This window comes from Octodon degus, unplaced genomic scaffold, assembly GCF_000260255.1.
Source record: "Octodon degus isolate 3935 unplaced genomic scaffold, OctDeg1.0 scaffold00073, whole genome shotgun sequence".
NCBI lineage: Eukaryota > Metazoa > Chordata > Mammalia > Rodentia > Octodontidae > Octodon > Octodon degus.
Window position 1 is genome coordinate 6,178,723 of NW_004524649.1, and position 22,314 is coordinate 6,201,036.

Below are 22,314 nucleotides of genomic sequence, written 5' to 3' on the forward strand. Positions count from 1 at the left end.
TTTAAAAAGACATTGTATGATATCTTCTCCTAGTATTAGAAACTTTTAAAAAGTATATTTCCATTTTCTGTTGACTTTAAAAAAAAAAGGGGGGGTTTGTACCTATGTTATTTGCTTATTATTTCTTGCCTATATCTTGTAATATGAGAAACTACTTTGGCAGTAACAATACACAATGTACTAACCATTAAAAAAAAAAAAAAAAAAGGCATCCAAGATAAAGCTGGCCATGGGCTGGGCGGGAGCTCAGAAGCAGAATGCTTGACTGTCTAATGTGCATTGAGACAGAGGCAAAAAGAGGTGAGTTTGGGTTCTAGGTCAACATCTGAGGTACAGAGCCTTACATGAGCTGAGGCAGGGATAAAATGGAAAGAACTTGACATATTCCAAGTAGCAAGCATAGAATGAGACTATATATGTGAAAATCCCTTGACATGGAAAAAGTGCTAAGCAAAAATACAAGACATAGTGAAATTCATATTAGTTTAAGTGAAATTCTGTATCACTTGTAATTTTTTCTGTTTTAATTCTAATTTGTGCTGTCTTTAAAATAGATAAATTATATGAAAAAAAAATCAAGACATGAGGCATAACATGTGCTTCTTTGAAACACAATTTTTAGTTCATGTTTTTGAGAAATTTCTTTTGACATGAGACTTTCATGCCTGGGGAGATTTCATAAAGAATTAAGTTTGTGTCAGTGAACCTAATGCTGATTTTCACAAATAAACAAGGGGGGGGGATAGAAATAAAAGCCAAGAAAAATATGTCAGCCTGGATTCTAGATTATAGCATTTGTTTCAAATAAAAATTAAAGTGAAGAAGATAAGGAACATTTTCCTATTTCCTTCACCCTGTCCTATAGCAGCTGAGTTCAAGTAAAAATGCCTTACAAGGTGTTATGGTGAGTGTCTAGTTGGCCCCCTAAATCCTCATGCAGTCTTGGGGCACCTTCTGGAGTTTGTGATGATTACTGTGGGTGTAGATGCTGCACGTGCCCTGGGGCAGGTGATTTACATTACAATGTAAGGTGAGAAGAGATGCTAGTGGCTTGAGCTACTGCTACTTCCCCTTTTGTGCTCTTGCTCTTCGCTGCAGTCAAGAAAGGTTGCTTTCTGCTTTTTGTGCTCTGCCTTGGACCCAGCTGAATATGGACTGAAACCTCCAGTAACTGTGAGCTAAATAAACCTTTCCCTCCTTTATTCTGAGTGTTGGGTATTTGTCCCAGCAACAAGGGAAGAGTAACTGAGACACAAAGTAAAGAAAAGAAAAAGTTCCCAAGTTTTTATGGGTTTTCTCTAGGCATGCTAGAGGATGTGTGGTTTTAAATCCAGCACTCTGTTTAAATGCTGAGTTTTTTTCCCACAGCTTCCCATACAGTTTCTAGGATAGGAATTTCCCCTTTCTTCTGTGTAGGAAACACTCAGAAACACAGTGGAAGAGGTGACTCCTTTTCAATTTGTTTCTAAGAACAGGAGTGTGGGGGATTTACTGTGTGTAGCTCTAAATGAAACACATCACAGTAATGCTAATATGTAACCTGCTGAACAGTTCTTTGAGTTGGATACTACATTTACAGCACTTTACACATGGGAACTCTGAGCCGTAACAGCAGTATTTGGTGTCATCTTTGGAGAAGAATACAAGCATCAGAAAATGACAGGGGAGCTCATGGTGCAGGGCTTCTCAAGGTCAAAGTTTCTTCATCACACTTCTGGGGTGTCTTCCTAAGCAGCGGAGAGCAGCAGACTTCACTGTGGAAAAGCAATGAACTCAAGCCTCTCTATGAGGAAGGGTGTTGATGTCTGTATGAGGGAAACAAATGCCTGTCTAGCCATGGCTTCATCAAGTCCATGGTGAGATGGGTGTGTACAGTCGGACGAGGCTGTACACCCTGCACTTGGCTTTCCCTTCAAGGGACAGTCAGCCAAATCGCCACCCACTCTTGTCTACATTGCCAGTCTGTTTGCCACCAACCTAAGTATTCCTCTTCCTATTTTTGAATAATATTGATATAATCTTTCAGACAGACGAAAGCAGAGCTTTTCCCCTGGAGAGACCTGAGGAAGTGAATGGCCAATCACAAGGAAAGAACAGCTTGGCCGAAGCACTCAGCAGTCACTGCGTACTAACTGAGGCACCGTGTGAGGCACTCTGCATGCCTTGTGAAATGTCACAACTGGCCTGTCAGGGAGACATTACCTTTACCTCCACTTTAGACATGAAGACACCCAGGTTTACAGCAACAGAGAAGCACATCCAAAGTCCCCTGCCTGTCCACATCTGTCTGCCAAGGGACCCAAGCACAGACACAGAAACACCATGCTGGCCATCAGTGCCCAACCTCTTTCATTTGAGAACCCTAATACAGACAATATTTCAAGACCGATTTTGCTATTTCATACAGGTATAAGCTAGGAAGTTAAAAATGACTATCTGCAGTAGACCTATATAAGGTTTTATCAAAGACATAACTATGAAGCACTTACCAGTGGAAAGTTTGTATTTTGGGTTTTTTTTTGTCTGTTCATGGTGCTGGGGATGGAACACAGGTCCTTATGCATGCTGGGCATGTGCTTCACCATGGACCTACATCCCCAGTTCCTTGAAGTCTTGACTTAAACACTTCACTTGTTAGACTTTGGCTTTGTGTATGTGCATGTGAGTGTAAAACCCTGAAATGCTGGCAGTGTTCACTGTAACTTGTACTTACTCTGACAGCACTGCGACAGCCTTTGCTGTAAGGCCACCATGTCTGGCCACATAGGTCTTTTCTGTGAACTATCTGAACCCACAGGCATTTTGCATAAGGTGAGATTAACTCTGGGAATTGGTCTGTAAGGGACCTTGGAGACAGAGACAGAAAACGCCCTATCTGGCTCTATCCCATGGCCAACAGCACTGAGTATATAAGGCATGGACTTACTTCCCAAAAGGTCCCTGGAGTAGCACCATACCTACGCTTCTGGATGCTTCAGGTGGCTCCAGGACATCATCGGGATGTGGGACGCAGAATCCATGGAAAGGCCCCAGGTCGAAGCACTCATGCAGCAGCTGCAGGTTCACTCTGGAGCACACGCTCATGAAGCCAACAGCTATGCCTTCCACCTGGGACACCCAAGAGCCTGGTTACTGCAGCACACTGTCCTCACCATGATACCACCACACAGCCTCCGGGGGGGGCAGGAGCTGGTGTGTAGCACTAGGCATGGCAGAGGCAACGTCTTCAGGCACATCCAGATGACCCTGTGGGCCACCGTAGAGGTGGGTAAAGAACTTAGGGGCACTATCTGAGAGTTCTTGAGGAGAAGCTGTTAGAACTTAACACTTGCCTTTGTCTTTAACCAAAGCCCCACCTGACCAATGTCACCTGCCTCCTCCTTTTTCTTTGTATCCCACCATAGACCCAGTCCTCCCGGACTCCCCTCCACCACACACAGGGAATCATTCTTCCAATGGCCCCATGATCTGGGTCTGTAAGGAGGAGTCCACAAATGGGAGGGAAGTGGAACAATGGGGCGATCTGGACCTATTACTGGTTCTAAAATATTACAAATTAATGAAAGCCCTTAATTCTACCATGTTCTATATTGACAGATGACTGTGACTTAGTAGGCCCTCATTATGCCCTTCTAATAATTTGTGTTCCCTATCTTCTTTGCAAGGAAAATGATTAAAAAGAGAAAAAAATGTTTATATTTCACACATGAAATTCCCACTGCTTATTAAGCAAATTCTAGTTGGCTGATTAGCCTCTGACTATTCTTTTTTTTTTTTAACTTTTTTTGCTGGGTACATTTTTGGAGTACAAGGTGATTACATTCATCTTAGGGAGTGGGTGCATGTACTTAACATTTCTTGATTCTTTTTATTCCTCTTTCCCTCCCAACTCCCCTCCCTCCCCAACTCTTTGTCGCCTTTCTCAATTTTCATTATTGTTATTATTTAATTCATGTTAGTGCCATACAAAAATTGCATTGCTTGTGGGTCCTTGTATGTTTCCACGACCATGTGAAATTTTATGCCCCCTTTCCTTCTCCTTCCGCTCCCCCCGGCTCTTGGTCCCTCCCTCTTTCCAAGAGAACTATCTCACTCTTTCCTGTTACCTTTTACTTTGTCTATTCTTACAGAAACCAGCATGTGCTGTGTCCCACCCTTCAAGTATTTCACTTTTACTTCTTGAGAGACCCTCCCATTCAGAGAGTAAAACTCTGTAACTATAGATTTCCCTACCCCAAAGCAAGTAGCCAATGTTTTTTTTTTTGTTGTTGTTGTTGTTTTTTTGAGTAGCCAATGTTTTAATATCCTGAAAGAGAAAAATCAAGCCTTATGAATGCTTAATCTTTTAGAGGACAAAGAAAAGAATTTAAATAGTAAATTGCTTGTTCTCCAATGAAAAGGTCTTCAAATGAAAAGCTGTTTGTTCTGAAGCTTGTGTTTGGAAAATAGATGTGAGGTGTTCTTTATTTTTTCTCCACTATTGAAAACCAAGAGGAATTTTTAGAAATTAATTTTTCCATATTCTATATTCTTTTCTTCATAGGAACCCCCCAAAATGATACTTGCTGTAAAAGCTGGATTTACACAGCTGTTTTGTAAAGCCATTGACACTTTAATGAAAGTCCAAAATAAACATTTTAATTTTTTCCCCAAATAACAAGTGATTGTTTGTCTTGTTTGCACTGGTGAACAAAGGCTGTGGAGCCGCAGTTGTCTGGCTTCTCTGTAATTTTAGGCCCAAGACTCAGCAGATGCTGATTAACCGATCCATCTACCATATGTGCAGAAAGAGACGGCCAGCCTCAGTCCCGGCAGGGAAAATTGGCATCCATCTTGGTTCACATGGAGATGTCCTGCTAATCCACAGCCGCGCTGGCGCGGGGACACTTCCATGGCCTGAAATACCTTTCGCCAGCTTCACGGCGAGCTGTGTGTGCATGATAAGAATGTATTATTTATAAGACCGCTGTTAGTAATGAGCTATTACACTAATGGCTCATTGTGTTTGGAATTTGATTTCAAATGGCATGGATCACACATTCTGATGAAAATGAGAGAAACATGTTTTGCCATTAGGAACAAAGATTTAGTGCTTTCCAATTCTGCAACCTGTTATGGTCCCATCATTCATCCAGCGTTGTAACAATGCACCCAAGTTCACGATCAGAGGTGACAACAGAGCAGGGATGCAAGGCGGACGTGGTTGCCCCTCGCTCAGGGTTCCTTTAAGATGACTGTCATGAGAAATGCTGTTTTAGCTAGGAGGGAGTATCCAAATGCACCTTTATGTCCTGTGTGTTTTCTGGAAAGGTAAATGGATTCATGGACGTTCATGCTTACCCAGTGAGATGGCACTGGTTGCTGGCTGTTACTTGTCTCCCAGATAACAGAGGATTTTCTACCATAAAAGCATCCTCAGTTATCTTCCACTGGAGGACAAAACTTCCAGTTCTGTTCTTGCTCTTTCTGGTCCTGTGAGGCTCTAGAAAGTTTAGATGGCTGGGAAAGCATGTGTGCACTGGCTTTATCTTTAAAGTGTACTTTATTATTTACATTTTCATCCCCTTCTCCCATAAACCAATGGTAGCCACCAATCCCTTGTAGGTGACAAGAGTACACAATGGGGGTTTTGTCCTCAATGTGGCCACTGCTGGCTGTGATTCTGTCCTCCTGATGCCAAGCACATGCTGACCTGGCAGGCTCTCTGCCGCCTGCAGGTCAGTGGTGCTTACTCGGACCACGGCTGCCCATGCCCTGGATGGTGCCAAAGCAGACGCTCTGCCCATCTGTTTCTAGGAGCCACCCTTGGCCTCCCACTGCCCAACCCTAAAATCTCTGCCTGGAGTAAACACCAGATGTCTAGGTAAGCCAGGGTATGGTCAGAACAAGGATCCTGCAGCGAGGTCCGCCCAAGTAGCCCTCCCGGCAGAGTCCTTGCATCCAAGACCCTTCCTTTAGACAACAGTTACCTACTTCACGAGTGTGATCCATTGGGCTGTGGGCTGGTTAGGAAAGAGAGAGACAGGGGTGCTTTGTTCCATCCTCTCTGCCCATTGATGTCTGATTGAAAGCATGGTGTGCCAGAAAATGTGTGAGCAGCATTAGAGGGGGAGTCCGGATGTGTAGCACTTGCCAATTCCTACTTTACAAACATGCTCCTCACAGCCAGCTCCAAGCTCCAGTGTGATGTCGCTCAACACAGAGCAGGGAAGAGACGCACACTGGCACACCCTTGAATATCACCTCCACAAAACATAGACCATGGACAGAAACGCTCAAGAGCACGGACAAGAACACACTAACTGCAAGAATACACTAACTGCATGCATTTGGCAACTTTTCAAATGTGGTTTATTGCACTGTATAAGTTTATCTAAGTTTTTAATAAAGGCTGCATTTAACAAGCAGCTTAAAGGTTCCCCAGCATTTAACTTCATGGAACCAGAGTGAGCCAGACTCAGCATCTCTACCTGGCCCTGAGGGACAGGGAACAGGGAGGCAGCTGGCAGGGATGGAGCAGAGCTGATCTTGAACTCCCAGGGGCTTCTGGCACTAGAGAGGGCTGGATTCAGACTAGAGACCCCCTCCCAGGTCCTGGGTCTCATCCCAGCCCTGCCCTAACCTAAAGCCTCTGACACTGGGGTGGCCTGGACCTCAGCAGAGTCTGGGCAGGACTCTCTCTGCCTCTTAAGAGAGGGAGAAGGAGCACCACTGAGTTGGGCCTGGAGATTCTGACCTGACAGATTTCTCAGACTGGACACAGGCTAGAGAAGAAAAACAAACAGCAAGAGAGAAAGGACGAGAGGGAATGGGCATGGCAGCCCTGCCAAGCGCACGCCGGGGTGCCCTGGAAAAATAGGCAGGGAGGGAAATTTCAGGAATTTCAGGGAGGGAAAGCCTTCTACAGGCAGAGGTGAGTGAGGCCGAGATGAAGGAGAACCTGCAGTGCGGTCCACAGGGCCCAGTCCTAGGAGCTCCGTCCAGCTGTCAGACCTGGCTTTTCAAAACTGTCACTTCCTGACCTCCCCTTCATGCTGGCTTGGAGCTCAAGGCTGAATGAGAAGGCAAGAAAGTGAGTCTCCACTTACAGGCAAAGACCTAAACATGAAGAGATAAACATGCTAAAAAGAAAACAAAAATCCTTTAGTGCACTGACCTGTGACTCCGGTGCTTATAGTCAGAGCAGCCTCGCCTTCATCAACCAATGCCTACTTCGGCCTAGATTCACCTCGCCCCTCACCAGATGCTGTGCTCTGCCCACATGGTGGTGAGCACCTGCACCACACCGCACTGCACCTGGGACAACTGGCGAACTCTGAAAATCCTCTGGCTGCACAGGGCATCTTGGCACACCTGTCCTCCCAGACATGGGGAGGGGGGCTGGGGCAGGAGGGTTGCTGAGCCCTGGGCTGGAGCAGCCTCAGTTACACAGTGAGACATCATCTCAATGCATAAATACTATTTTAAAAAATCCTGATTATGTTTCACTCCAAAAAGTTGATTTAGTTGGCTTGATCATAGTGCAATCTGTGGTCTTTCTGTCTGGATTCTTTCCCTTAGTGTAATGTTTTCAGTATTCAAACACTGTCATAGCATACATCCTGCCCCATTTCCTTTTATTTCCTAATAATATGCCATGGAAGGGATAGATCATCTTTTGTCTAGCCATCCTTCAGTTGGTGGACATTTGGGCTTGTTCCCCTTTTTGGACATTGTGAATAATGTTGCTGTGTGGAAACATGTTGTCAGTTCTCAGTGAAGGATGGTTCAGCTGAAAGGTAACTCTGTGTGCCACTTCTGATGGAAGGGCCACACTGTTTCCTAAGGTGGCTGCACCATTTTATAATCCCACCAGACATGGGTCAAAGGTTCCGATTCCAGCACATCCTTGCCCATGCTTTGTTCTTGTCTTTTTTTCTTTTTTTAGGGAAGGGTCGACAGGGTATTCAGGGTCTCACTACTAGATCAGACTTGTAGTGATTCTCCTGTTTACAGCCTCCCAAGTGCTGGGATTACAGGTGCGTGCCACCACACCCAGTCTGAATCACTGTCTCAGCACACCCCGGGGGTGGGGCTTGCCCGGCAGGCCAGGAGGACGGGGGATTAATCTGCTGAGCTAATTGGCCAACCCTTGTCTTTTTTTCTTATACTGGATCTAGTGCAAGTAAAGTGGTATCTCACTGGAGCTTTGATTTGCATTTGCATGATGACTAATGATCTTGACATCTTACGGTAACAAATGATATTCCTTCATGTGCTTATTGATGATTTATCTTCTTTTAGTGAAATATCTCTTCAAATTGTTCCCATATATTTTGTTTAGATTACTGGTCTCTTTATTGCTATAAGAGTTCTCTGTTCATCCTGCACCCAAGGTCCTTGGCATGGGGGCATCTTAAAGCCTCCCAGGTAACTCTTGTACGCTCCAAGTTTGAGAAGCCCTGATGTCATAGGAAACCTCACATTGCTTATGTTGTTTAATCTCTGGTTTGAAAAGAAGGAAGGAAGGAAGAAGGGGGGGAGAGGGAGGGAAGAGAAGATCCCATGCCTCATGGCCCTAACATTTGTAATGTGGACCAATCCCTACATACTCCATAATGGTTCTGAGGGTCCAAAAGTCTCAATTGTTTTTCAGACATTTCCTTCCTACCACTGAGAAGATCCCACAAATATTTCTATTTCACCATCTTCAGTGCTAATATATTTTATTAGCACTATAAGTTTCACAAAACATTGGGTTCATGTGGTATTTTCACACCACATTCCAGTCCTATCCATCCCCCAGTTACAATCTCATAGGTTTCCCTTCCTCTTGTCTAATAATAGTCTCCCTTCTCCTTTCCTGACATCTGTTTTGATTTTTTGTGACAGACCAGGAAGTTGTCTGGATATGAATGTAAACATCCTGTACTGAAAACATGTATGCAAGGACTGGGGATATAGCTCAGAGGCATGGTGCCTGCCTTAAAACATGCATGCATAAAACTAAATAAATAAATAAACTTGCCCTCCTTTAAAAAAAAAAAAAGGCACCAGAGAGACACGGCACCTGAATGCAGTGAATGACCTGGTCTTACTTTGGCCACAAGTGACACTGTTGGGACTATGCATAAGATCTGCAGATGAGACATCAGGATGGTAGGAGCCATAAGTGCTCAACTTGGATCATTATACTTATTCAGAAGTAAATGTGAATGCTGTCAGTGACTCTCAAATGGCCCTCCAAAAAATAATAAAAAATGGCTCTCCAATTAATTACAGTATGCTTATTCCAGATAAATCAGGGAGAGTAAGAGAATGACCAAACAGGGTAGGAAGCAAGCATTCAGGGAATCTAGGTACTTCTAAATTTTCCACAAGTATGAAACTATCAACACAGTGTTTAAAAAAAAAAAAATCACTTTCCAAGTCAAATGACGTTCATCTGCCAGCGGAATGTTGATTTGCAACTTCCGATCTCTGACCTCTTGGGACTCTCAGAAACCATCCCTAAATGTCCTCTACCTATCCCCCAACTCTAGCCCCTACTGCTAGGGATTCAGCAAAACCTGCCAAGCAGCCTGGGCACCCAGACAATGAAGCCCAAAGCCCAGTCCTCTGGGTACGGTGGGGTGGCAGTGACCTGGGGGGACATCTGAAAGCCTAATGACAGAGGGACCAGCACCAGAGCCGGGAGCCAGGCACCAGGGATTCAGTCCCTCTCACCAATCGCATCCCCAGGGGATGCAATTCAATCACCAACCTCACACACGACGGCATGATTCTCTTCATCCTGGGCCTCGATCAGCTCAGCCAGGAAGTACTCGCCATACGTATCCTTCAGGATGGTGCCGTGCTGCATAAATATCGGCATGAGGTCATCGTGGTCTTCCACCCTGCCAACAGAAAGCCTGCAGCTCAGAACTCGTTGCTGCCTTCTCTCTGTCCCCCATTTAAGAACCAGAACAACAGTACCCTCCCACCATCAGCTAGCACTGGAATGGAAGAAAGGGATCTGGATTTACAGTGACAGGGCTGGGTACTGGGGAACACCTGTGAGGGGAGGGAAGCAAGCCACATCCAGACCGGGCATAAGCCATTCCAGTGGAGGACACACAGCAGCACATCTGTCGGTGTGAGGGCAGCAATGTTCATGACAGACAAAGGACAAGAAATGGGGACATCAAACCCCAGGCTGTCCCAAGGATCACAGCTTCAATGATGTTGTCCCCATCCCCTGTCCCTCCCTACTGGGGCCAAGGGTAGAGAACCAGGCTTTGTGCTGTGTGGTAAGCCTGGCTCCTAAACTCTGTTTTATCGTATTTTTCCACATTTAGCATTTTCTTCTTTTTTGTACATTCTTCAGTAAATTCAGTGTTCCCTGTTCCCTGTCCAGGATATTCTTACATTGTTTCCTGCTACTTCATGTGTAACAACGTTCCAGATCTGTATTACTTTTGCCTAGTGAATTTGATTTGGCTTCTGACTTTTTTTTTTTTTTTTTTTTGGCAGAACTAGGGATTGAACTCAGGCCCTTGCACTTGCCAGGGGAGGACTTATTCCACTGAGCCATCTCCCTGGTCCCCGGCTTCTGACCTTTATTCCTCATCCTATTTCATTGCTCTGCTGTTTTTTGTTTGGTTTTTTTGTTGTGGTGGTGGTGGTTGTTTTGGGTTTATTTTTGTAGTACTAAGCATTGAATCTAGGGTCTTTACACTGATTTAGATCCCCAGTCCTTCTTTATTTTCATAATTTTTGAGGCACGTCTCACTATAATTGCTGAGGCTGAGCTGGAACTGGTGGTCCACCTGCCTCAGCCTCCCAGAGAGCTAGGATCATGGGCGTGCCCCACCACGTGGGCCTGCTGTGCCTCCACCATCTCGGTTGTCCCCATACTTATGGTCCAGTATATTTTCTTTATTTTTTTTCATAATTTTATTGAGAAACAAATAGCAATGAGACAGTTTCAAACCAAGTTGGTAGGACAGTTTCAATAATTAACCCATTGCATACATTCTCTCTAGGTTAATTGCTGTACAAGAAGCGGACATGATATTCTATCTACAAACACCATTAGAACAAATCCCTCTATTCATTAAGAGAATGTAACTATATATCTATCCTAACCACTTTGAATACACAGATACAAAATGGACGTTCATCTGTATCCCCTTTTTTTGTTAAGTTCCGTTATTTGAATATTATAGGTGTATAAACTCAGCAAAATATTCTAAGAGTCCAGTAGCCCATAATAATATTGGGTCTTCTGCTTGACTGGCAATGTCAGAAATTGTTGACCTGAGTCCCTTACAGCTCAATGTAACAGCATGGCTTTACTTCTTATTCTTCGTTTTTATACTTTTCTGCTGGATGGTTAAGACCAAGATAAAGCAGGACCTATGTAACAAGAGTTGTAGCTTTTGGGTCTGCTAAGGTCAGTGAAATCCCCTCAGGATTTATCCTGAGATCCTGTACCTCAGATTGTAGAACCTTTGTCAGTGTCAGCCATGTGGATGAGTCACGGCCATAGTATGTTCTCTTTGATGCTAGTAGTGTGGCTTTGTCACATGGCTGGGGTGTTCACGGAGCTCAGGGCTTCATGCAGATCATTCCTGTTGCTGCTCTTCTCCCAGAGGTGCTGCTGTCTCCACTTAGGTGGAGGACGGCAGTGTTTGCGGGAAGCTGAATGATTTGCCCAAGACAACAGAGCCAGGCAGACATCAGGCTGCAGACTTCACTTCCTTCCACACACAGAGAGAGCACACAACTGACCATGCACTTCAAAACCATCTGCCTTTCAGTGCCTTCTGCAAGCTGGTAGCAGAAAGCAAGAGTGGATGAGTGAGGAGTCCTTGGCTCGGGGCCCCAGGTTATCAATGCCCAGCAATGCCCAGCCAGTTCTGTACCAACCTCTCCAGTCTCTACTGGCACAAACTCCAATTCTGCCGCTGCCCGACTCCTCTAATCCAGTGCCTTCCACTGTGACCTCATGCTATTCAGATGCTCTGGGGATAGTGCCATCACCTCTGATTGATTATTCAGAGATGAAATACACCTCTGAAACTCCAGCTCTCCCTGCTTTACAAAACCTCCCAACTGGGATGAGAGCTGGCCAACAGCCTAGGGTATGAAAGGAAGATCACACATGCAAGAGGCCACCGTGGGACCAGCTGTGACTCGTAGGGCCCCATAAAGAGTTGCACACATGCACAAGGCCTCGGTTCCAGCCCTAGCACTAGGTGAGTGGGGGGAATTCCATCAATGCTTTAAAAGAATATCCTGCAGTGAGTGCCCCCTGGAACAGCAGTTGTGTACAGAAGACTCCAAGGAGGAAGCACTATATTAGAGAATATTTAAACTTGTTTATATTTTTCTCAAACACTGGCTCATAGGTGTCAGATCTATACTTGCCATGGAAGAAGACCAAGACCACTGTCTCCAGCTCCCCACACTTATCAACCATGGTGGTCTGACTTGATCAGTTATTGTCCCTAAAGGAGGACCTTGTCATCTTCCCTTGCTCACATCCATTTCTATCCAGGCTCTCACCTGTCTATCCAAGGGTCACGTCCACCCATGTGCTCAGGGACTCCTCCTCCCAGCCTGCTTTCCAAAAAAACCCAAGGTGCACTCAAAATACACAGCAAATGCTTAACTTTTAAAAACTTATCACATAAAAAGACACATTGCTATTATTCTCTGCCAAAATAACAAAAGACTTTCCCATGGCTTTGACCACACTTATCCCATCGATCTTGCCTATTCTGGAGCAGCTCTGAAAGGCCTCTTGCCCAAGTGTCTTTACGACACATGGTCAAAAATATGGTTAGTGCTGCTGCCAAGTGCTGTCCAACAGAAAGGCAGGTTCAAAAAAAACATGATGCTGTGTCCCACCTACTCTGGCACCACATGACTTCTTGCTCTTTCCCTCAGTAAAACTGAACACAAAAGATAAAAACTGTGAGTCAATTCAGGGCATTGAAGCAACAATGACAGCATAACTTAGGACACTGAGCAAAGAGGATTCCAGAGCTACTCTAGAAAGTGATCAGGGATGGATGTGCTGGAAGTGAAGGGAGGATTTCAAGGGAGATTTGTGGCAATGTCTTCTATTTCTCAGTTACATCTCATCTTGTCCAGTTCTGGTGCTAATTTCTTACGGCCAAGGAGTGGCATGTTCCTGATCAGAGACCACACCTTCTGGGGACACAGAAGGAGTTCTACAGCAATTCTGTCACATGTAGCCAGACAGGACCAGACCTGACTTTGTGCTCAGCTTTCATCAAGGGCTCAGAGACACTGACTGAGTGGGAGGGGAGCTCAGCCTTCCAGCTTTACTGAATGGGAAACCAGCCAGGTTCCTTTGATAAAAAGGCGTGGTCTCTCCTCCCCAGAGAGTAGGTAGGCAAAAAAAAAAAAAAAAAAAGCTGTGCACACACAATCCAATGGTACAAACGATGCACTGTGCCCCCACTCTTGAGTACTTTCACCCTAGTAAGGCACACCCTCCCTGTGAGCTCACAGAACATGGGGAAAACAACTCATGGTAACCTGCAAAAAAAAAAAAGCTGTTGCTAATGAGAGATAGCTTTTCTCTATAGAAAAGCCCTTCATGACTACACACACACATACAAAAAAAAGAGAAAAGATTGTAGGAAAGAATAGCCACTGGGCATTTTAAAAACAAAAGTTACATCGATGCCCATTAGCAGGCATAATTATTTTACATAGTGGGAAAGCAATTCAATATTCCAATCATTTTCAGCGGAACGAGACAGCACATACAGAAGGGAATTTTGCATTCAATTGTGTGCCATGAGTTTTTATTTATATAATGGACACAAAAATATTATTCTAAAAATCAGGAATGAAGGCTCACAAAGAACCAGAGCCCCATACCCCTTTGCAAAGATATCCATGATCAGATCTCAGTACTCATACTTCTGGGAAAAGAGGGAAACAACTAATCTTGGTGTTCTGAAGTCTCTCCAGTGAGACCTTCCCTAAAACAGAGAGGAACTGGGTCTGCTAAAGGCATTCCTTGGGGTAATCGATAATTTATGGTCTTGCATCAGCCCAAGTGCTAATGATAAAGTATGACATCAGCCTCCCAGTCTCAAATGGCACATGACAAAGTCCAGCCCCACAGACACAAAACACCCCAGCTGCAGGAACTTTGAGTGCAGCAAAGCATTTGAACACAGGCACTTTGAGGCAGGGAGTCCCCTGTGCCCAGCTGGCCGAAGACAGCCACCGTGAGCCAGTGCTACGGACTCACACACTGCATAGTATTCCCAGGGACAACTGCATGGACACTGTAGTCTGTCAGCACCACATGTGATGAAAGTAACACAGGTCCCTATGGCTTCCATTCAGAATGTGCTTGGACGGGGGCAATGTTTGTCAAGGAATCAGTTACAATAGTAATCAGTTAAAATAAATCAGTTATAGTTTTATTTTCATTTGTTTTGATGAAACAAAAGGTGCATCCCATAAAGGATGACCACTGCCTTGGTCTGCAGAGGTCCGTGTGATTCTGAAAAGTAGGCCAGATGAAGAGAGTTAAGTCTAAGCCTTAAAAATCAACGTCTGCTGCAGGATACCTCACTTCTTCCACACACAGATGTGACTGTACTATCAAGGGCCTTGGTGGCTCCTGGTACCTTCCTGGAAGGCAACAAGAAGGACAGATTCACCCTTTACTTCCAGTGTCACAATGAGCCAAGATAGCCAGCAGCACTGTGACAGCCCAGAGTACATGGAGCCCTGCAGGCAGGCAGGTCCCTGGTGACCCCAGATCCTCACAGTGTTCCATCCTGACCCCACTCTGTATGGTGACCATCCTTGGGGACAACCTGCAGGTGGCTTCCCCAAGTCAGAAACATCATCATTTCCTTGCCAGCAGAGAAGTGCCACAAGATCATAGGTGGGAAGGGACATATAAGGACACAGAGGATGGCTGAAGCGGGCCACGCTCACACTCAGATGTGGGCACACAGGGTCCTCTTTCCAGTCTGGCACATTTTCCACACCAGAGAGGATTTGCAACACTTAAAAACATACTCGAGGAAAGGAACACTGCTGTCACTTTAAATGCCACCAACATAGTGCATCAAGTGCTTGTGTATATTTTAAGAAACCACTGAAGAAAGAGAAAACATCACAGAGAAGCCAGGTTAGTGGCAGTGCTAACGAATGTGATGTGTTCTGGTCACACTTTGTCATAGGCACTGTCTCAAAACGGGCCAGAGAACCTGGTAGGCAGCGGCAGCGGCTGGGTGTTTCTCTTCATTCTCCAGTGAAGACAAAGCACCTTTTACTTTCCAAGATCACTTATGACCTCTAGTGGTCTTTCTTGGGAAAATGAAATTCATTTCTGAACTACTAATTCCTTCTGCCAACTTTAGGATGGGGCTTTGGGGGCTATTCAGCTTCCAGTTCTTGGGGAACAGCATGATTTTAAAGCCAGGGAAGATGTTAGGGTGACGTCAGCGTACATGCGAGGCCAGGCCAAGCCCACGCCCACAGCGCGGAGCCGACCCCAGCCTGGCTCTCCGCGGGCAGTGCTCAGGTGGGCGGCCCTCTCAGCACACTCCATTTGCAGGTCATTTTCCAGGCTGTGGGCAGATCACTGTTGAAACACTGTCACTGCTCTATTTTTTTTTAATGCTTTAGGATATTCCTAACTTAAACAATGAAATTTATTCTTATAAGATTGCTTCAGTCAAATATAAGTGGGTTTCTAAAGAACAAGACTTCATAAAACAGTCACCCTAGGAAGTGAAAAATTAGCACTTGAAAAGACATCAATCTTAAGTTTTAAATAACTAATTTTTCTTCTTTTTAAAATTTTATGAAGATCTTTTTAAACTAACATGTCATAATTGTATCCATTTAGGCGATACAATTATGATAATTGTATCCATTCAAGGTGATAATTTGATACACGAATACAATGTACAATGATCAAACCAGGTAACTAGCATTTATATGCTCCTGAACATTTATCATTACTTTGGAAGCCTCTGAATTACCTTCTTCTAGCAAAGAACTAATTTGTCTTCCATATTTCTTTAAAAAGCAATAATATTGAGCCAATATACTTTATCACTATTACCCATCAAAAAGTCAGTATTCTACAAAGGAAATTTTTAGTTATTTTTATATCAGTGTCTGACAAAACATAATCTTTTCCTTGGATGAGTCTTACCACACCTCCACAAGGACCGTAGAAAGATAGGTTTTTCCCCCAGAAAGATATGCAAATGGTTTCTAAATCTGCAGATATCAAAAACCTACTGATGATTAATTAAGCCCACAGGAGAATTTTAAAGGTGTACACAGAAGCAGCCATGCTTTATTTCAGACATAATGAAAAACACAAAAGAGTAACTTCATTAATGACCATCTAAACAGAGGGGCAGATTACAGCATAATTTTCCACATGGCTAAATCGAAGAAATGGGACAGGGGATTACAGCACTAATTCATTGGTTCTGAATATGTTGCTAGTTAAACGGTGGAAGGATAATTACATCCCCAGACCCGTCACTGGTTTAGTATCTTAAGAACTGTGTCCTTCACCATTAATTACCAGAACAAGGAACTACTGATGAAACAGATGTCAAAAAACAAGCATGGGGGAGTGAGGAGTGAGTTACCTAGAGCCGCACTTGGACACCCACGTGCCACTCTGATGTGCCTTTGTTGTCCACACGTTAAGGAGGGAGAGAGCCACCTAAGTGAACTTTCTACCCCCATAAACACCAAAACTCTAATCAGAACATCTGGGGTGAAGGGCTGTTCGGTGTGTCAGCCCTCCGCCTTCCACAGGCAAAGGCACTCACTGGCTGGCACCACATCAGCTCCCACCTGAACTCACTTATCTGTTTACAAATGCCCTTTCTTCACTGCCAAGTTCCCACTCTCTTCTGTGCATCAGCACCACAACCCTGCCATGATTTGCTTCTCCCCATGTTCTCTGGGCGGCAGGCAAGACATTCCGCCATCAGAGGTGATGGGTCCAAGAGCTCAGGCTGAGGAGGAGTCAGCAAGCACGCCTCAGGCTTCCCAAACCCTGACTGCTGGGAGGTCACAGACCCACTAGGTTTTCATGCCAAAAGGAAAAAAAGGCAGAAAGGAAGCAGCGCGTGTGAAGGTCACAGGGTCGGGCAAGAGGGGGAGCATATCAGAGCCACCACTTGCTATACGCCAGTTACTGGGGCCAGGCACTGGGCTAGCATGTCTTTACTTGAGTCCTGTGACCCACATGATGAATGCCAAGTGGGGTGCTGGTGTCAGAGAGCACATCAACAAAAACATCAGCTTACTAAAAAGTGAAAGAAATGAATCATTTTCACACAGCTGCTTGTGTACAGTGTCACTGTCAATATCAGATTTCAATAACACCTGTTATGGTTTCTATCTGGATGCCCTCTGGATCTTCACTCACTGAGAGGTAGGGACCGTGGGAGGTGACTGGACTGTGGAGGCTGCCGCTGGCTTGGCGTTGGGAGGCGAGGCCTGGTCAGAAGGGTTGGCCACTGTGGGCAAGCTTGGCAGACCCTCTCCCTTCCCACTTTCTCCCTTCTCTCTCTGCTTCTAGGCCATCATGAGGACAGCAGCTCTTCCACCAGACCCTTCCGCCCAGTCTTCCTGCTTTATAGCCCACCAGCAAAGGACAAAAAATGTGAACCAAAGTAAATCTCTCCTCCTTCAAGTTGCAGATGCTGGGTATTTTGTCCCAGTAATAGGGAAGTGACTGAGTTTCTATTATAGTAATGTCATGCTGACTATGTATGTTCAAAGTATTTAAGCCTCAACATTTCTCAAGAAAATGATAACTCCCTAAATCCAAACTGGATAAATGGCCTAAGAGTTAAAATATTACTTTTGGAAGTTGTACCTCCCTCCTTAGTAACAAACGCTCCCAGCCCTATCTATCCCCTTTGCTGAGTGTACAGACACACACCCGTAACCTAAGTGCTTGTGCAGATGAGGCAGGTGGATTGCTGCAAGTTCAAGGCCAGCCTGGGCTACATATGAGTTCAAGGCAAATCTTAACTATACAGTGAGACCCTGTCTCAAAAAAAAAAAAGAAAGAAAAAAGAAAGAAGAAAAATAATTATATTGCAGACAAGTTTAATTGTACACTAGAAATCAGAAATTTCTAAATTAGAAAGTACTTTAAATTCAAACATTTTATTCACTTAAAATGCATCCTATAAAACGGCAGTCAAACCCACACATGCAAATATTCAAATAGATGCCATTTGAAATAACAAAATACTGCTTTGGTTTAGCAGATTATTAATAACTGAAAATATCCATAATTATTGAAGATGTAAAGAGTTTGGGATATAAACTGAAATAATACTTTGGTTGAATAATTAGGTAGCATCTATTTTTTGAAGTCCTAATTTTTGTCAATATCTTGGATATTTCTTAACCAGAAATTTGACTTCTAGGGCCAGCCAGATAGCTCAGTGGACTAAAGCACCTGCTTAGGCAGGCGCAGGGACTGGGGTTCGATCCCCCGTGTGCTGTGCTGGCCCTGACCCCAGGGTGAGTTGAGACACAATTGAGACTGGGCGTGGTGGCATGTGCCTGTAATCCCAGCACTTGGGAGGCTGAAAACAGGAGGATCACTGAGTCCAATCTGTGTAGTGAGACTTTGTAGACCCTGTAGTAAATACATTTTTTTTAAAAAGAAATTTGACTTCTAATTATTTGTACTATAAGAAAAAAATAGCATGGTATATGCATAAGGCTGTGTGCTGTGTGTGTATTATTTGTCACTTTAAAAAGCTGAGAACAGCTTAAATTTCCATAAATAGGGAATAACTAAAAGAACTACATGAATTTATTAGAACCATCCAGGCCATTGTAGTCATTCAAAATAATACAGTTCATCTATGAAGACGATGAGCTGTGTGTTAGGTGAATTTCCAGAATTACAATTAACAGAGGACAGTATCGCAGCACTGTGTGAAGGCCTGTGCCTGCACACACCCAGAGAATGCACTGCACACCTGCAAGTGTGGACACGTACCTGTGTGTGTACACGTGTCGGTGCATGTGCATGTGCACAGAGAGGGAACACATGCACATCTGTATGATACATGTATGTCTGGGGTTACTTTTCTCTTGTTGCTTGGACAAAATATCCAACACCCAAAAGTAAGAAAAGAAAGGTTTATTTTATTTAGCTCACAGTTTGTGGAGGCTTCAGTCCATACTCAGCTGGCTCCAAGGCAGAGTGGCACTTGGCAGAGGGCAGCAGTTCATGGCGGTGGAAGGCAGCAAAACAGCAAGAGCAAAAAGGGAGGAGTAGCAGCAGCAGCAGCAGAGACAGAGGCGGAGAGTTAGCCTCTCTCCCTCCCTTATGTTGCATCCAGGCTACCTGCCCCAGGCCGGGTATAGCGCTCATGCTCACACCTATAATCCCAGCACTGGATCATGAATTAATCATGAACTCTAGAAGTGCACCCCAGTGACTACAGGAATCTTTGGGGGGACACCTAGACACAAACCATAGTAGTGTATACCTATGTGGTGAGTAGGCTTTCAGTATCCCTGTTAAGACTAGTTCCAGGGCCTCCACAGATACCACACTAGAGGCTGGTCGAGTCTCCTACATAAAATGGCATAGAACTTACACTTCACCTACTCACACGCTCCGTATACTTCAAACCATACCCACATTACTTACAACACCTAATACAATGTAAGCACTGTTTTGCTGTATTGTATGAGAAGAAAAAAACTACATGTTCAGTACAAATGCAATTTTTCCCAAGTATTTTTTTTATCTGTACTTGGCTGAACCCATGGATGCAGAACCTGCAGATATTTGAGCCAACAGTTGCTATATTTGTATGGCTAGCTACATGCGTACATAGACTTTTTTTTTTTTTTTTTTTTTTTTTTTTGATACTGCAGATTGAACTCAGGACCTTGCACTTGCCAGGCAGGCGCTTATGCCACTGAGCTATCTCCCTGGTCCTTGTGCTCACATAGAATGGATGAGTAATTCTTACTGTTCAGCATTTTGTGGTTTTAAAAAAATAATTCATTGCAATCCTAGCACTGGGGAGGCTGAGGCACAAGGATCACTGCAAGTTTGAAGCCAGCCGGGGCTAGATAGTGAGTTCAAGGTCAGCCTGAATTACATACTGAGAATTTGTCCCCACCCCACCCCTTTTATCTTTATTTTTTGTAAAAATAAGCAGGGGAGAAAGCTCAGCAGTCTAAGTGCCTGCTTGGCAAGCTCAAAGACTCAAGTTTGATCCCCAGTACCACATGCTAGCACTGTGCCAGCCCTGAAACCGGGCATGGTGATGCATGCCTATAATTCCAGGGCTGGGAAGGCTGAGACAGGAGGATCACTACATGTCTGAGCTGTGTAGCTAGACCCTGTATCCAATAAACACATTTTTTAAAGTGTAAAAAAAAAAAAAAGAATTCACTTCACTAATGAACCTTTTTACCAAAATAAGTAGTAAATGACAGGGTTGAGGGAGATTTAAAATGAAATTAAAGTAAAAGGCTAGCAACTGATAGACTACTTACAAGATCTGAAGTAATTTATTCATGCAGATTTCTCATGATTGGAAAAAAAAAAAAGACTGGCTGCTTGTGAATACTTTTAAAATAAACTCTTTCAAGAATGTACTTTCCTGAAGGGCAGAGGGCAGATCTGCCTCCCCTACACTAACAAAAGAAACTTCATAAATCAGGACAAAGGCTTCAAAAGGTGTGAGGGAGTCAATTAAAAATGTGCTTTTGCTCACAAAATTCATTTCCTTCAGAATGCCTTTGGCTTGCATTAGAATTCGTATGGTGATCAAAAGGGTTTTATAAGGAGAGGGTTACAATGCATTTAGCTATTAAAAGGAAAGCAAAATCATTTTCTAAGAAGAACTGTCTAATTAGGCAGATCATTTACACAGAAGTCCCCACTCCCTGGTGATCACCGAGGCACAGGCTGTCTGGCCTTCTGGTTGCTCTATGCAGGTGGCAGAATGGAACCGTGTTACCCATTGCACAGCGCTGTGCATCAAAGTGACTTCTGCGTCCCTTTCTCTACTCGCTTCACCATGAGTCTGGACAGTAGCCACTCCTCCCACCTTCTGCACCTTTCTTTTCCACCCACCACATCTGGACCCCTTCAGTCCAGCTCTTCAAGGCCGAGAATCCCAGAGCCAGCCCAAGTGGCCAGAGGTAGGCCACCGATCATGTGCGGCCCAGGATTGATCCTGGGGAAGGCTGAGTTTCTGGCTGGGAGGACGGGAGCCGATGTCACTTCCCTTCCTGCCCAGTTCACCTCAATTTCCTGTAGCACACATAGAAGCACTTGCAGTATCTATCTTTTCCCAAGGACGTTTTGGTAGCTTGTGCTGCTCAAGGAGTTGGTGGATTTGACCTAATTTTTTGGACTTATTGATGTAGTGGTGTGGGTGATATCCCTTGCTGTCCCTTTATGGCCCAGGTGATCTGTGGTGATAGTCCTTTCCAGTCCTGATGCTGGTCATTCATCCTCTTTTATTGATCAGCTTGGCACAATCAATTCTATTTCATCTGTGACTTTTAAAATGGCCAAATCTCCAAGCAATGGCCGTGACTCATCCACATGGCTGACACTGACAACAATCTGAGGTACAGGATCTCAGGATAAATCCTGAGGGGATTTCACTGACCTTAGCAGACCCAAAAGCTACAACTCTTGTTACATAGGTCCTGCTTTATCTTGGTCTTAACCATCCAGCAGAAAAGTATAAAAATGAAGAATAAGAAGTAAAGCCATGCTGTTACGTTGAGCTGTAAGGGACTCAGGTCAACAATTTCTGACATTGCCAGTCAAGCAGAAGACCCAATATTATTATGGGCTACTGGACTCTTAGAATATTTTGCTGAGTTTATACACCTATAATATTCAAATAACGAAACTTAACAAAAAAGGGGAAACAGATGAATGTCCACTTTGTATCTGTGTATTCAAAGTGGTTAGGATAGATATATATAGCTACATTCTCTTAATGAATAGAGGAATTTGTTCTAACAGTGATTGTAAATAGGATATCATGTCCGCATCTTGTACAGCAATTAACCACTAGGAAGAATGTATGCAATGTGTGAATTATTAAAACTGTCCTACCAAAAAAAATAAATAAAAAATAAAATAAAACAAAATGGCCAAATCTATAGTGGTCTTTCTTCATACTCCAATTTGATTTCCCTGCATCTTTTTCTGCTCTTGGCCTCTGACACCTCTCTCAGTCCTCTCGCTCCCTTCCAGCTTTCTTCTCATCATTCACGACTCCCTATCCAGTCTCA

General features: G+C 44.2%; 1 protein-coding gene across 3 annotated transcripts in view; it reads right to left on the minus strand.

The window, feature by feature from the left end:
* Window positions 1-22,314, minus strand: part of Cfap61 (cilia and flagella associated protein 61) — a 241,515-nt gene that overhangs the window by 202,605 nt on the left and 16,596 nt on the right. For all 3 annotated transcript variants that reach the window (XM_023720073.1, XM_023720075.1, XM_023720074.1), the window contains exons 7-8: window positions 9,743-9,875; window positions 2,958-3,108 (exon numbers count right to left, since the gene is read on the minus strand). In XM_023720073.1, the coding sequence (XP_023575841.1) occupies window positions 2,958-3,108; window positions 9,743-9,875 (284 nt within the window). The remainder of the gene's footprint in view (window positions 1-2,957; window positions 3,109-9,742; window positions 9,876-22,314) is intronic.